Source organism: Scatophagus argus, chromosome 13, assembly GCF_020382885.2.
Source record: "Scatophagus argus isolate fScaArg1 chromosome 13, fScaArg1.pri, whole genome shotgun sequence".
NCBI classification, from domain to species: Eukaryota; Metazoa; Chordata; class Actinopteri; family Scatophagidae; genus Scatophagus; species Scatophagus argus.
This window is the reverse complement of record NC_058505.1, coordinates 22,572,364-22,585,537: the sequence shown is the minus strand read 5'-3', so window position 1 is coordinate 22,585,537 and position 13,174 is coordinate 22,572,364. Positions and strand designations below refer to the sequence as shown.

The 13,174-nt window shown below is 39.4% G+C and overlaps 1 protein-coding gene across 6 annotated transcripts in view; it reads left to right on the top strand.

Moving 5' to 3' along the window:
• LOC124069826 overlaps window positions 1–12,131 on the top strand; it is a 24,749-nt gene extending 12,618 nt beyond the window's left edge. For 2 of the 6 annotated variants that reach the window (XM_046409295.1, XM_046409294.1), the window contains 5 exons: window positions 517–561; window positions 1,049–1,516; window positions 3,193–4,718; window positions 6,280–6,423; window positions 11,247–12,128. In XM_046409295.1, coding sequence (XP_046265251.1) covers window positions 517–561; window positions 1,049–1,516; window positions 3,193–4,718; window positions 6,280–6,327 — 2,087 coding nt within the window. In that variant the 3' untranslated portion in view covers window positions 6,328–6,423; window positions 11,247–12,128. Of the gene's footprint in view, window positions 1–516; window positions 562–1,048; window positions 1,517–3,192; window positions 4,719–6,279; window positions 7,007–10,546; window positions 10,921–11,246 lie in introns of those variants that run through there. The other 4 variants (XM_046409293.1, XM_046409290.1, XM_046409291.1 and 1 more) reach the window with 4 other exon arrangements.
• Window positions 12,132–13,174: the final 1,043 nt, after the last annotated feature.

Here is a 13,174-nt window from a genome sequence, read left to right as displayed (position 1 = left end):
TGGACATTAGATAAGTGGAATACTGTCCTTTGGTCTGATGAATCCAAATTTGGTTCTTTGTTATATGTAGAGAGGGTGAACTGACAGTTCCTGAATGTGAGGTTCTATCTTGCGACCATTTGCAGTGTGGATAAGAAATATTAATTCCCGTGCTCCAACTGTCACTGAATATTGTCAGTACAAAAATGAATTGAAGCTTTAATTCCAGAACCTTGGACAACCAAAATACAAAGTTGTTGCTCTTCGGCATATTACTTCTACTCAATAACTGAGTGACATAAATATGGCAAGTCTTCTCTAACTGCAGTAGAACTTTTCTTCTAGGATCTAACTGTATGTGTACCGCATTTTAAACCATTAATAATGTTCAGAAGAACACTGAACCATGTAGATGCCTGGCGCATGTGTAATGGGGCCTTGTAGCACCCCGTATTGAATTGCTGTGACAAATACTGACCACATATATCATTGGTTGTATACAACAATTTTCCAGTTTCTTTCTCACCTGTTTTCTAGATGACCTCTTCAATGAAGATATGTTCCCTAAAACTGACTCATCCGGTGAGTAATAATACACTAGTTACTAACTTTATTTTTCTTTACTTCACTTTAGACTTCAAGGAAAGTTAAGGGTCTTGTTGGTGGTGAAGATCATCTATCTAACAAATCAAGTCAAGTCATTTAGATCTGTTTTTTTTCTATACTTGAGTACTTTCAGTACTATAAAATGCAGATTTTTTTTAAACGTGGTATTGTAAAAGTATGTGTAGTTTTGCATAATGAATACTTTAAATACAATTTGTAGCTTTAAATGAATGCAGCATTTTAACTTTTAATTGGACTGTAATAGTACTTTTTAATTGCAGTATTGTTATTTTAACTAACTGATCAGTTACTGCTTTTAGATACTGGGATCTACTGCTGACTTGAGATCTGTTTACAGCAAGCACTTGGGTCATGTTGCCTGGTTTCAGCTTTTTTCTCTGTTTTCATTTTTGATTAAAGTAATTAAATCAACTAAGCATTTGTTAAATAATCTATTTGACAGATGGATTTGCTTCAGACCCATTCAAAGGCAGCAACCCATTTGCAGCAGATATTTTGTTCCCCGAGGTGAACGTTGGCACTGATGAAGGGGCAGGAAATGTTGGTGATGAGGCAGATACCAGTCTGTCCTGTGCTGAAAATAAAGCCTCGACGGGAACTCAGTGCTTTGAGTCTGAATTCCCAGACGAAGACAGTGACATAGAGATCAGCTATATCCAAGAAGACCTGGACGCCATTGCTGTGACTGATGATTCTTGTGGATTTAAACCTATTCAGAGCTCATCAGAGGAGCTGGGGGAACAGCCATTTCAGGGCTGGAGGTCCCAGGGTCAGTATTCTGTAGAATCAGACCCCAATGGGTATGAGCTGGACCTTGGTACTGTCTCCCTTTCCTCTAATGTAGAAGAACACAGACTGGGATCCCTAGTAGGACAGGCTAATGTAGAGGCAATGGAAGGACTGGAACAAGGTAATTAATGCTCTTATTTCCCTTTTTTTTTTCAATGTGTTTCATGCTACACACACATAGACACACATATATGTATTTGTATACAGAGTCAGCCAAAATAATGTATACACACATCAGGAAAAAAAAGGGTAATGCCATCTGTTGGGAAAACATTGTAAAACAGTACACAGTGTTATCGTGATTTGATCAAACTTCGAAAGAGGTATCTATATTTACAGAAGTACTTACACAAATTAAATATTTATGCATGTTTTTCTTTTCCCGATGTGTGTATACATTATTTTGGCCGACTCTGTATAGATACCAGTGGCGCCACTGTTTTTAATTTTTGAGCTTCTCATGTTCCTTCTTATTGTTGTTGGTGTCGCTTCAGATTGCTACATCTTTCATCTGGATCTGGAAGTCCCACAGGATCTTAACTTAGTCATTCTCAACCACCTTGGGAGGTGTCTTCCATTCTGACTTTGGGACATCCAGCGCATACTCAGTGCAGATGTTCCTGTGTACTACGCCAGCCACTTGGTTATGGCGTTCCATGTACGCTCTTTTTGCCTGCATCTTAATTGCTGTTACGTGCTGCATATGTCTCAGGAGCAGCCTGCACCTGGGGTCCTGTCTGGTGTGGTGGACCCCAGCCTCTATTGATCTTATACTGAGTGCCTGTTCATGTGCTGCCATGATTAGCGCTTCTTTGCTGTCCTTCAATACAGCCTTCTCCAGCCATTGATAGGACTTCTTGATAACTTCTTCTGTCTGTCGGTGGTACATACCGTGCAAGGGCTTTTCCCACCATGATGGTTCATCCTCTTCCGCCTCATCATCGCCAGGTTTTTGCTGCGTGAGGTATTTACTTCAACAGTTCAGCTCTGGGGGCCATCTTTCTGATGTATTTCTGGATCTTTCTTGTTACACAGTCCTTGTTCCGTTCCCGTTCCACTTGGTGTACAGTCTCAGGGTGCTGGACTTGGGGTGAAAGCCTTCCTTCATCGTGAGGGGCTTGTGGTGTCTACCTCCTCTTATGGCCTGTTACAGTCTCATACAGTATTCACACCCTGTGGTCAATACTTTGTTGATTGAGTAAAAATGCAGTACCCAGATGTGCAAGCCTGAATGAGCCCCATCCACACAGACTCAGTGCTGTGATAGTGGCCAAAGGTGCATCTGCTAAATACTGACTTGAAAGGGTGAATATCTATGCAGTCACTTATTTTACATTATATATGCTTAGTTAATTCACATTACTTTATAGACATCTGTTTCACTGAATGAGTTTTCACATGTGTTTTTCTTGTTTGTTTTAATACATTTTTGTGATTCTATTTACTAAAACAACAAAAGGGGAAAACATCCTAAGGGGTGATTAATTTTTATGGGCATTGTATTATCACCAAACTGCCAGTGTAAGAACTGTAACAATATTTGTTTCTGTTTAAATTCCTAAATAATATTTTCTTGCCCATTTTAAATATCAGTTTGAGCTGTTTTGAACATCTTAAACATTTGACTGTAGTGTTTCAAATTGTTTACAGTGCAAGATTAAAATTGTCATTTCAATAAACTTAAGTATTATTTTGTTGATTTTCAGGCTCTCAGAAAGATTTATAAATGGTTATATGGTATAAATGGTGATATGGCTTATAAATCTTGCCTTGATTCATTGTTGCTTCTTCTCCTAGGTCCGAGTTCTGGTTTAGCTCAGCCTGTTCCTGTTCTCTGTGAAAAAGTTCTGGAATCAGACTGGACCAGAGACATACAGCAAACTCTGTCACATGATGGTACTTCCAATCAGGCGACAGAATTGGTTAGAAACACTGAAGAGGAACCTGGAAACTCTTCAGCTCTGCAAAACTCGCCACACTCTCAAAACCTCTTAATCCAGTGTGATTCAGATGAGAACAGAGAGCTGAGTTTTGAACTGAGTTATGAACCAACCAGTCAGTCTTCCTTTGACCCATATGGGTTTAAACTCAGTCCAGAACATTCTAGTCACACCCTCTTAGACCCTGATGAAGTTGAACTGAGCCCAGAACCTGCTGAGAACGATCTGGCCTTTGACCCTGAACACTCCTCTTCCCAACCAGACCAGCTGAACTTTGATTCCTATGGATTTGACATCACTTCCTCACAGATGGCAAGAGACTCTGACCCATATGGCTTTAAGCTCAGCCCTGAGGAAGAAAACCAGGAGGTACTAGACCTCTGTGTCCATGATAACCCGGAAGTTATGGACCTTTGCACCTATGAAAACAACGAGCAAGTAGAACCCTCTGACTATAGAAACCAGGAGGATCCGGAACCTCATCCCCAAGAAAACCAAGAAGTGCTGGAACTTTGTAGCTATAGTAACGAGGATCTGCTAGATTTGTGTAAAAACGGAAGCCAAGAAGTTCTGGAACCTTCTAACCTTGACAAAATAGAATTACTTAGCAATGAAAACCAAGAACTCCTTGATCCCTGCACTCATGAAAACCAGGAGGTGGTGGAACCCTATCACAATAACACTATACAGAAACTTCTTGGACATGGTATCTATGATAACCAAGAAGTGCTGGAACCTTGTAGCCATGGCAGTCGGGAACTGCTGGATTTCTCCCGTCCTGAAAATCAGGAAGTGCTGGATTTAGATAACCATGGCAACCAAGAACTACTGGGATTTGTGATCAATGAAAATCAGGAAGTGCTTGTTTCAGGAAACCATGAAAATCAGGAACTCCTAGATCTCTGTAGCAATGCAGATCACCAGTTACCAGAGTTAGGGAGCCATGACAACCAGATGGTGCTAGACTTGTTTGGTAAGGAAGTTTTTCCTGAAGCAAATAATAACCAATGCATTGTTGAACCAGGGCTCAATGTCAGTCCCACCAGTAACAGCTCAGACAGTGATGTGACATCAGAAGACTTGCTGGGACTCAAACTCGACACCAGTATCTGCACTAGCAACAAAACAAACACCAATACTGCTGACACCCTCAGCATGAATGTCAGTAACATGTCTGCTAACCAGGACCTTGCTACATCCAATTCTTCCACCACTCGCAGCTTGTTAGAAGGTGATCTGGGCTCAGTGTTTGGAGCTGGAGGATACATCAGTTGTCCTGATGTAGCTGACGACCTCGAGCCTCTGGACAGAACTCAGGCAAACCCAGTAGCTGAGCCAGTACGACCAGTCAGGCCAGTTAGGCCTCCTCGTCCCTCACTCCGGGTGAGTTGGAGACCACACACATGCACCTAGAACACAGGTCTTTAGGGGTCCACTTAGTTCTTAGTGTCCAAGATCCAACACTGGACTGAGTTGGTCCATGTCAAGATTAAATTAATTGTAACTGTGTTGTATGTAGTTCTTTTAGATTCAACCACATTTTGGATAATTTAGTCCAGTCAGACCAGATTCTTTTTTCCCCTATTTTTACACCAATGAAGAACTTTACTTCGTCTTTTTAAAAATGATAAAAGATAAAAGATAAAAACAAGTGGTATAGATGGACTACAGTTTATTTTCATTCTGAAAACATTACCTGGAACATATATATATATATATATATATTGCACATAACTGTTAGATCAGTGATTTCCATTGTACCCCAAGGGGTTATTTTTCTGTGGAGAGATTGTGCAATAGCTACAATAAAAATACATACACTTATTCAGTCAGTTATAATAAATTTAGGTGTCTTTTCAATTAACATTTTCTGAAAACTAGTTTGCAATCGAGCAAGTGAGATGAAGTAGTTTGCTAAAAATAATGGATAATAGGTTGGAATGCCCAATTCTCCAGATGTGAATTTTCTAATAACATCAGAATGTTAGCACTGTCAAAGCAAGCATGTTAGCATGTTAGCAGAGCACTGTTGCATCTAAGGGTAGTTAAAGACTGAAGCAAAAGGACTAGTTCAGTGTTTCCACTACCCAGAAAAATACGTAAACAGACAAGGTTTGTGTCTTGATATATTGACATGTTTGGCTTTGGCCAAATGGCACAGCAGGTATTCTGTAATCAACATTTATGTTCAAATTTTTGTTTACTTGGTATATTCAGTGCTTAAAGTTATCACAAGCAGACGCTGACTGAAGTTGCATTTAATTGTGTGAAAATAAGTTGTGTAACCATATCTATCAGTAAAGGAATACAATATTTTTACTTGGCTCTGAAGATTTGGAAAAGAATATGAACATATTTGACCATACTTGACCATCAGGCTTCTTCTCTTTACAGTTCTCTTTTACAGACAACCCATGCTCACACTAACCTGTATCCCATGTGCCCACACTGAATAGTAATTTAAAGGGACTAGCTGTAGCACTTGTATCATGTCAAGCATTTCCCTGGCAACTGAACAGACGTTAACTCACATTTTGGGACACAGCCTCAAAGAAACCATCACATACAAATAATTGATTTTGAAATGAATGGATATTTGTTGTTATTTTAGACATTAATAAAAGATTTATTTGGCCTGGAGGGGGTCCTTTTGTCCCAGTGGCCCTCCAGCTCAACTGAATTATTGGGGATGATCCTCCCTATGAAAATCATACTTGGAATGGACTTTTTACATATAAATATAAATATAATGTAATGTATATTGTTGTATTTGGGTATGTCCTCAATGATCTTGTGCACTAAAGGCTGTTTTTTGCCACTACTGTGCTGTTAAAGGAGAGTATAAACAGTTACACTCCTTTATAGGTTAGATGTCATTTTATTAATTACCATTTGTCAATCTGCTATCAAGCTTTTAATTGCATTTGTTCTCGCACTGTTTTAGGCAAAGGAGAAGGCTCAGACCCAGACTCAGGGCATTGACCTGAAGTGATCTCTTACCAACCAATGCTCAGCTGGGGGTTACCATGTCAGCAGGGTTCCCATGACAGCAATGTCAACTCAAGAGATGAAGAGGATGAGAAGAGAAGTAAGAGGACAGGCAATGAAATTGAGACAAAGGGAATGGAATGAAGGAGGAATGACTGAAAAGATAGGAGGGAAAGATCATTCTGCTTTTATATAAGGCAGTAATTCTAGTTTTAGATGTTTTTATGTTTGGAGGTTTCAAAGGGAAAAAAATGAATTATAATTGAAAGATGAGAAGTAGGAAAGATGTAAAAACTACATACCATGGGATCAGCTGTCTCTATAAGATTTTGCCTTTACTAATAAGGAAACCTGATTGGGTTCTTTGGGTTCAGTTTATTTAGAGTGATTTATAGAGGTCAGGATTAGAAACAATATAATTATTTTTTGATGGTGTTAAAGGGTAAAAGATGTTCCCAAGTGTTTTTACCCTCAATGATGCTTGTCAATCATAAGTTCGATGTGTCATTTATTCACAATATCAGTTGCCAACACACTCCTGTGTTCTCCCCTAGTTAGACTTTCCTTCCTCTGACGGGTTTTGAGATTGGTCCACCTTGAAGATAATCTCCCTTGTTTTTATTAGGGCTTGGTGTTGGATGTGTAAGTTGACTACTTGTTACATAGATCAAATGCGTATATATATATATATATATATATATATATATATATATATGTACTCTGCTATTGTGGTTTTCAGATAGTCTAGTAAATTTGTAGTTATCGGTCAAAATTTTATGAGAAGTGTAGAGAGAGAGAGTGCATATCAGTATCATGAGCACGGTAACATGTCCTGTGTTTTAAGAAATCATTTACTTGAGGGTCCTCCTCAAAGTGTACATGGACAGCAGCCAGAAAAATTCTGGTTTTAAGTCTCAAGTCACAGCATGACTGATGTGTGTGGTCAGAAGTCTGTTTTGTTGCACCTGTGACCACACCAGCAGTGATCCTGGTGTACACCTTCACATCGCTGCCACAAGTTGAGAAGTTAGACCACTGGGAATCAGAATGAAGAAGATTTATTAGAGGTGTTAGTTTGCTATTTAAAGCTTTTTTACTCGAATGTTATAGTCCGGAGTGTTCAGAAGTAGATCATTATTTGAACATCAACAGTGAAAACCGTCAGCATGGCCTTCACACACATTTTGCTACATCAGTGTTTCATTTCCATATTGCATACCAACAAATTAATAATAATAATTGTATGATTATTATTATTATTATTATTATTATAAGAAGAAGAAGAAGGATCAAAACTATGCACTAATATTTACAGCATGCTATTTTGGCAGTTAGTATGAAAGATACTTATTTTTGGAAAGGTTTGCTACTAACATTTAAAATGCTGGTGTTGTTAGATGTGAAATGAAAACACTGTCAAGGCTGACGTGGTGCGGGGAATTGGATCCAAATGCATGGCTTCAGCCATGGTTCAGAAAAACCAGTCGCTGGCTTTAATGTACAGACAAGGTTTCAGTACGTAGGTGAGCAGTCAGGTAAGGCACGCAAAGAAAGAAACGCTGGAACGGATGACGCTAGTGTACATTATCAACTATCTGCTGAATACACAGGAAGCACAGGTATGTGTACTCTGGGGAGAATTAGACACAGGTGGAAACAGCTACAGCGGGGTAAACATTCACAGTTATGGGAAAAAAGAACAAAGACCGGAAGTGAAGCAAACAGAGTAGAACTGAATCAGAATCAGAATCAGAAAAGACTTTATTGCCATTGTAAGTGAAGAGGTTTCACATTACTAGGAATTTGTCTTGGTGATTGGTGCATACATAGAAGGTAAGAAAGAGTAACATATAATAGTAGAAGAAAATAGAACAAAATAAAATAAGATAAGTCAAATAAATATGGTTCTGGAGGCAGTACAAAACTGGTGAATAATACCAAAATAAATCAATCACAGAACACACTAAACTACTCGGAGGGAGTGTCAAACGGTGTGTAAAATTTATATTTCCCAGGGGTTTTAGTGTATCTGTCTTCTGAACTGTGCCTGGAGTCTTCCCAACAGCGTCTGCTTTTATTCTTCACCAATTTACAGTTGTGAAAAACTGTTATGCAGCAATGCGTGGGAAGTAAATGATAACAAGCACAACACTCAGAACGTTAGAACCCACTCTGGCAATGTCCTGAAAAACACAGGTTAGGGAAACATCAGCTAACATATCAGCTGGTTTAGCTTACTATCAATTTATCAGTAATGACACATACATTAGCTAACAGTCCACAAGAGAACTGAGAATTCTGACAATTATTTCTGACATTTTAAAATGTCCCTGACACCACATCATTACGTAATTCTACATAATACATGTAACCCTTTTACAGTGTCATTCCATACATTTTTATTGTCATTGATTGTAGCTCCTTTAAGATAACACAAACCTCCTTTTTTGCTTGCTGTAAGAAATAATCCACACATATTCTACCTAACTATCTGTGATAGAGTAGCGGTGTGTCTGGTTTACATGATCAAGATGTATGCAAAACCACAGTCTACCCTCACACTGAAACAGACTTTCCAGGTACTGAAGGAACATTTAAGTTCATATTTACTTTCAGTTCTTGCCTACCTCATTACTACTTTGACATGATTGCATGACAACACTGTGAACCCTGTGATTTTGGCACTGTAAACACGTGACCTCAAGATAAAAAACAATAATGTATAAATGTGTTAAAAGTGTGTAAGAGGCTGCAGTGAGTAAGATGTGACATTTTGCTGGCTTTATAGACAGTTCGTAACAGGCAGATCTGTCAGGCAATACAAATGATACACATATTTCACAGCTATGTGAGCAAGATTTTACTGCTGCGTTGTTTGTAAACACGTTCGGTTAAATGTCGACTGTTGTTGAATGGAGCAAATGTGTCATTCATACACTACAAATAACATAGAGGTTATGAATGAAACTCTTTATCTCTCTATTATTAAATACCCAGCAGGTGGAAACATTTCTTCACAATGAAGCATCATAAAAAAAGTTGCAATAAAGGCAGTCCCACACGGAGATTTGCAGAATTACAAACAAAAACCTTATATGATCAGTGATATTACATGAGAAAAGTACTGTGGTATTAATGACATAGCTCTGTCATATTCTCATATTCTGTCATATTCTCAATATTTATCTTCGTATCACCCGTCCCTCATGATGTCATGTTAGAAGTACAGGCGTCCTGTGGTTTCCATCCGTCCATCGTTTTTCCAATATGTCCGACTTTGTGTTCAAGTGCCAAGTCGATGTTCAAAGTCAGAAATCCTGTTTGCAAAACTGTACAGCGCTGTTGTGAACGGGACGTTGTTGCAGAAGGTGGGAAAGTCCTCTGATCCTCTGACCAAATATCTAGCAACATCAGAAAAAGTTTAGAAGGGAAGGGTAATGCTAACTCTCCCTCTCTCTCTCTCTCTCTCTCTCTCTCTCTCTCTTCATATATATAGACTAGAGTCATACATATACATCGCACACACACAAACACACAATATATTTGCTGTTACACATTAGTTATACATAAATGTAATGTAGTAGTAAAAGCTGATAGTGTCTTTTTAGACTTTTCTCTCCTCTCTACAAAGAATCTTCGTTATTTGATTTTTTTTTTTTTAATTTTATTTTGCAGTTTCTTACATTTTGAATCACCTGAAAAAGAAGAATTGGTTAAGAGACACCCTCTGTCTCTGAGTGTATTCTCCACCATTTAACAACATGAAAAGAAAGACAAGAATTGTTCTTCAGAACATTTCAATTCAATTTCAATTTCAATTTCAATTTATTTATGTAGCACCTTATACAGTCAAAATTGTCTCTAGATGCTTTACAGAGACCCAGAGCCTGAACCCCCGAGCAAGCAGACAGTGGCAAGGAAAAACTCCCTTTTAACAGGAAGAAACCTTGAGCAGGACCCGGCTTGCATGAGTTCACTGTATTCACTACTGAATGCAGTGAACAAAGATTTGGACAGCTTTTAAGAACTGTTGAAAGTGTATAATTGTACATATGCACATGTAGCACAACATCTCATTCTGCGCACTGTAAAAAATGACACGATTAGCAAGCAGTTTTATTGTTTATGCCAGTTGAAGGTAGACTGAGAAAGATTTCCACAAAAAAATGTATACGCTCATACAAATGTAATCCTTCTCGGTCATCATTTATGTCCCACTACAGATTTGGGTAGTGGGTGTGTAGCCCCCAGCCAATAACAGTACACAGGATGTGAGGTCATTGGATGGTTAAGGAAGCTGCAGGTCTGTGTGTCTTTTGGACTGAGGATGAAGTAGAGCCACACACACACACACACACACACAGGCAGAGTGACAAAGTGAAGCGAGCACTTTGGCAGGTTTGTGCGGAGGTGGGGGTCTGTTCGTTTGTGCTTGAGAATGTAGCCGCCATGAAATTTCAGAAAATAATGTTTTGTTTCTCTGATTCACTGCTTTGCTCTTTGTTCTTGATTCATTCTTTGGTTTGCTTGGCCACTACTGCGCTCTCTGTCTCCCTGTCCCCCTCTCTGTGTCTCTCTCTCTCTGTCTCCCTGTCCCCCTCTCTGTGTCTCTCTCTCTATCTCCCTGTCCCCCCTCTCTCTGTCTCTCTCTCTGTCTCCCTGTCCCCCTCTCTCTGTCTCTCTCTCTATGTCTTTCTCTCCCTCTCTCTCTCTCTCTCTCTCTCTCTCTCTCCCTCTTTCCCCCTCCTTCTCTCCCTCTCTCCCCCCTCTCTCTCTCACTCTTTCCCTCTCTCTCTCCCTCTCTCTCCCCATCTCCCTCTCTCTTTCTCCCTCTTTCCCTCTCTCGCTCTCTCTCTCTTCCTTTCTCTCTCTCCCTCTCTCTCTCCCTCTCTCTCTCTCTCCCTCTCTCTCTCTCTCCTTTAGCCAGGGAGGAGGAGTCAACTATGAATCGTATGTTTACAAACAGCAACCAACAGATCCTGCGTAGTATACCTTTAAATTTATGGATGTATTTGTTTTTTTGCTGACATATTTATGTATTGATTTATTTTGCAATAATTTAAGTAGAGGGTGTTTATAATAACTGTTGTTCTGTGACCAAGACATGGACGTGATATTAAAAGCAGTTGTCGCAGCAGTAATAAAAAGAAAGCCCAGAGAGACAGAGAGGGTAAACTTGCTTCTAGAGCTTTTCATTTTTGGCAGTGTGTCTGTTTTCTAAGATGCAAATGTATGCACTTTAAAAGCCATGGTTGAGTGAAATGATATTCAGAACAACTTCTGTGTTTTCCCATGGTGAGGCCATAGTTTTCTTGTGATGATACGTTTATGTGTGATGTTGTATCCGTCTAAATGTGAAGTTCTGTGTTGGAAAAATGAAGAAATAAAAGTCATATATATTCAAGCATGTGGCCCGCTCGGCCTGTAAGAGACCCCTGTCAGAATACAACAGTGCCTTTCGCTTTTCCATTCTTTTCAGATGAACAAGCAATAAGGTCTGCAGAACAGAGTTTCCATTATTTTTATGGATCCAGCACATTCAAATTCATCCTCTCGTGAAAATATCTCTGTGTTCACACCAGGGAATTATATGTAATGGATAATGCCCACCATAAAAAAGAGATTTCATTTAGAAGCCTACTTACCCATGGAAGAAGGACAAAAATCAAGAAAAGACCAAATCAACCAAATCTGTTGAAGGTAATAAAACTGGGTGGGCGAAACACACCACTTCTACAATACACTCGCTGGGATATGAAACCATGTGCAGGACTGAACAAAACCACTCTGCAGCCTGAATGTGATGCATTATGGTGATGAAATCAAGCTGTCAATTTCAATTCAATTCAGTTTATTTATTTATATAGCACCTTATACAATCAAAATTGTCTCTAGATGCTTTACAGAGACCCAGAGCCTGAACCCCCGAGCAAGCAGACAGTGGCAAGGAAAAACTCCCTCTGTAAGCCGTGAAACCGGTCTGTATCTGGAAAATTTATATTATCAAAAATGTGATGAGCTTCTGCTGGTTAACATAAGCTGTAGCGTGGACTTTATTTGCACCCCTTCGGTGTCTTTCTGCCTGCGTCGTGGGCCCAGTGCTTTCTTGTGGCACAGACTGAATGACCTCTGACTTGTCTTTCATTTGTACTGTACCTCCATCTTTCTGCTGAATACTACAAAATAAGACCCTGTTTTGCAGCTTACACTGACTTAGATTAACATGTAATGATGCCCAAAGTGTATCTATTTCAGTTCCTTTTTAAACACATAATATTTGACAGCCATGGTGCATCATTTTAAGCTTAATTTTAAACTTAAGCTTATTCAACTTCTGAATAAAATATTTATGTCTTTAGCTGCCAGATGCTCCATGATGTTCACCAGCTAATCTCTACCTTTATTTGACTGTATTTTGTGTGTTGTTTGGAGCTGGGCAGGTCTCATACAGTGAGTTAATCAGCAGTGAGCTAAAAGAGGCTAAAAAGCTCATTGGAGCTGAGGCATACTGCAGAGGTGCCAGGAATCCTCTATGGGTTTGACACTATTCAATTCAGTTTATTTATATAGCTCCAATTCATCTCATGACACTTTCCAATTAGAGCAGGTCTAGACCAAACTCTTTAATTAAACTGTAATACAGACAGCCCAACATTCCCCTTTGAGCAAGCACTTGGCAACAGTGGAGAGGAAAAACTGCCTTTTAGAAGGCAGAAACCTCGGAGCAGACCCCAGCTCAAGATGGGCGGCCATCTGCCTTGACCGGTTGGGTTGAGAGAGAGAGGGGGGGAGAGGAGGTGGGGTGTGAGAGACACTACGAGCAAAAACTTTGCATTTGTCCTTTTAGTTCA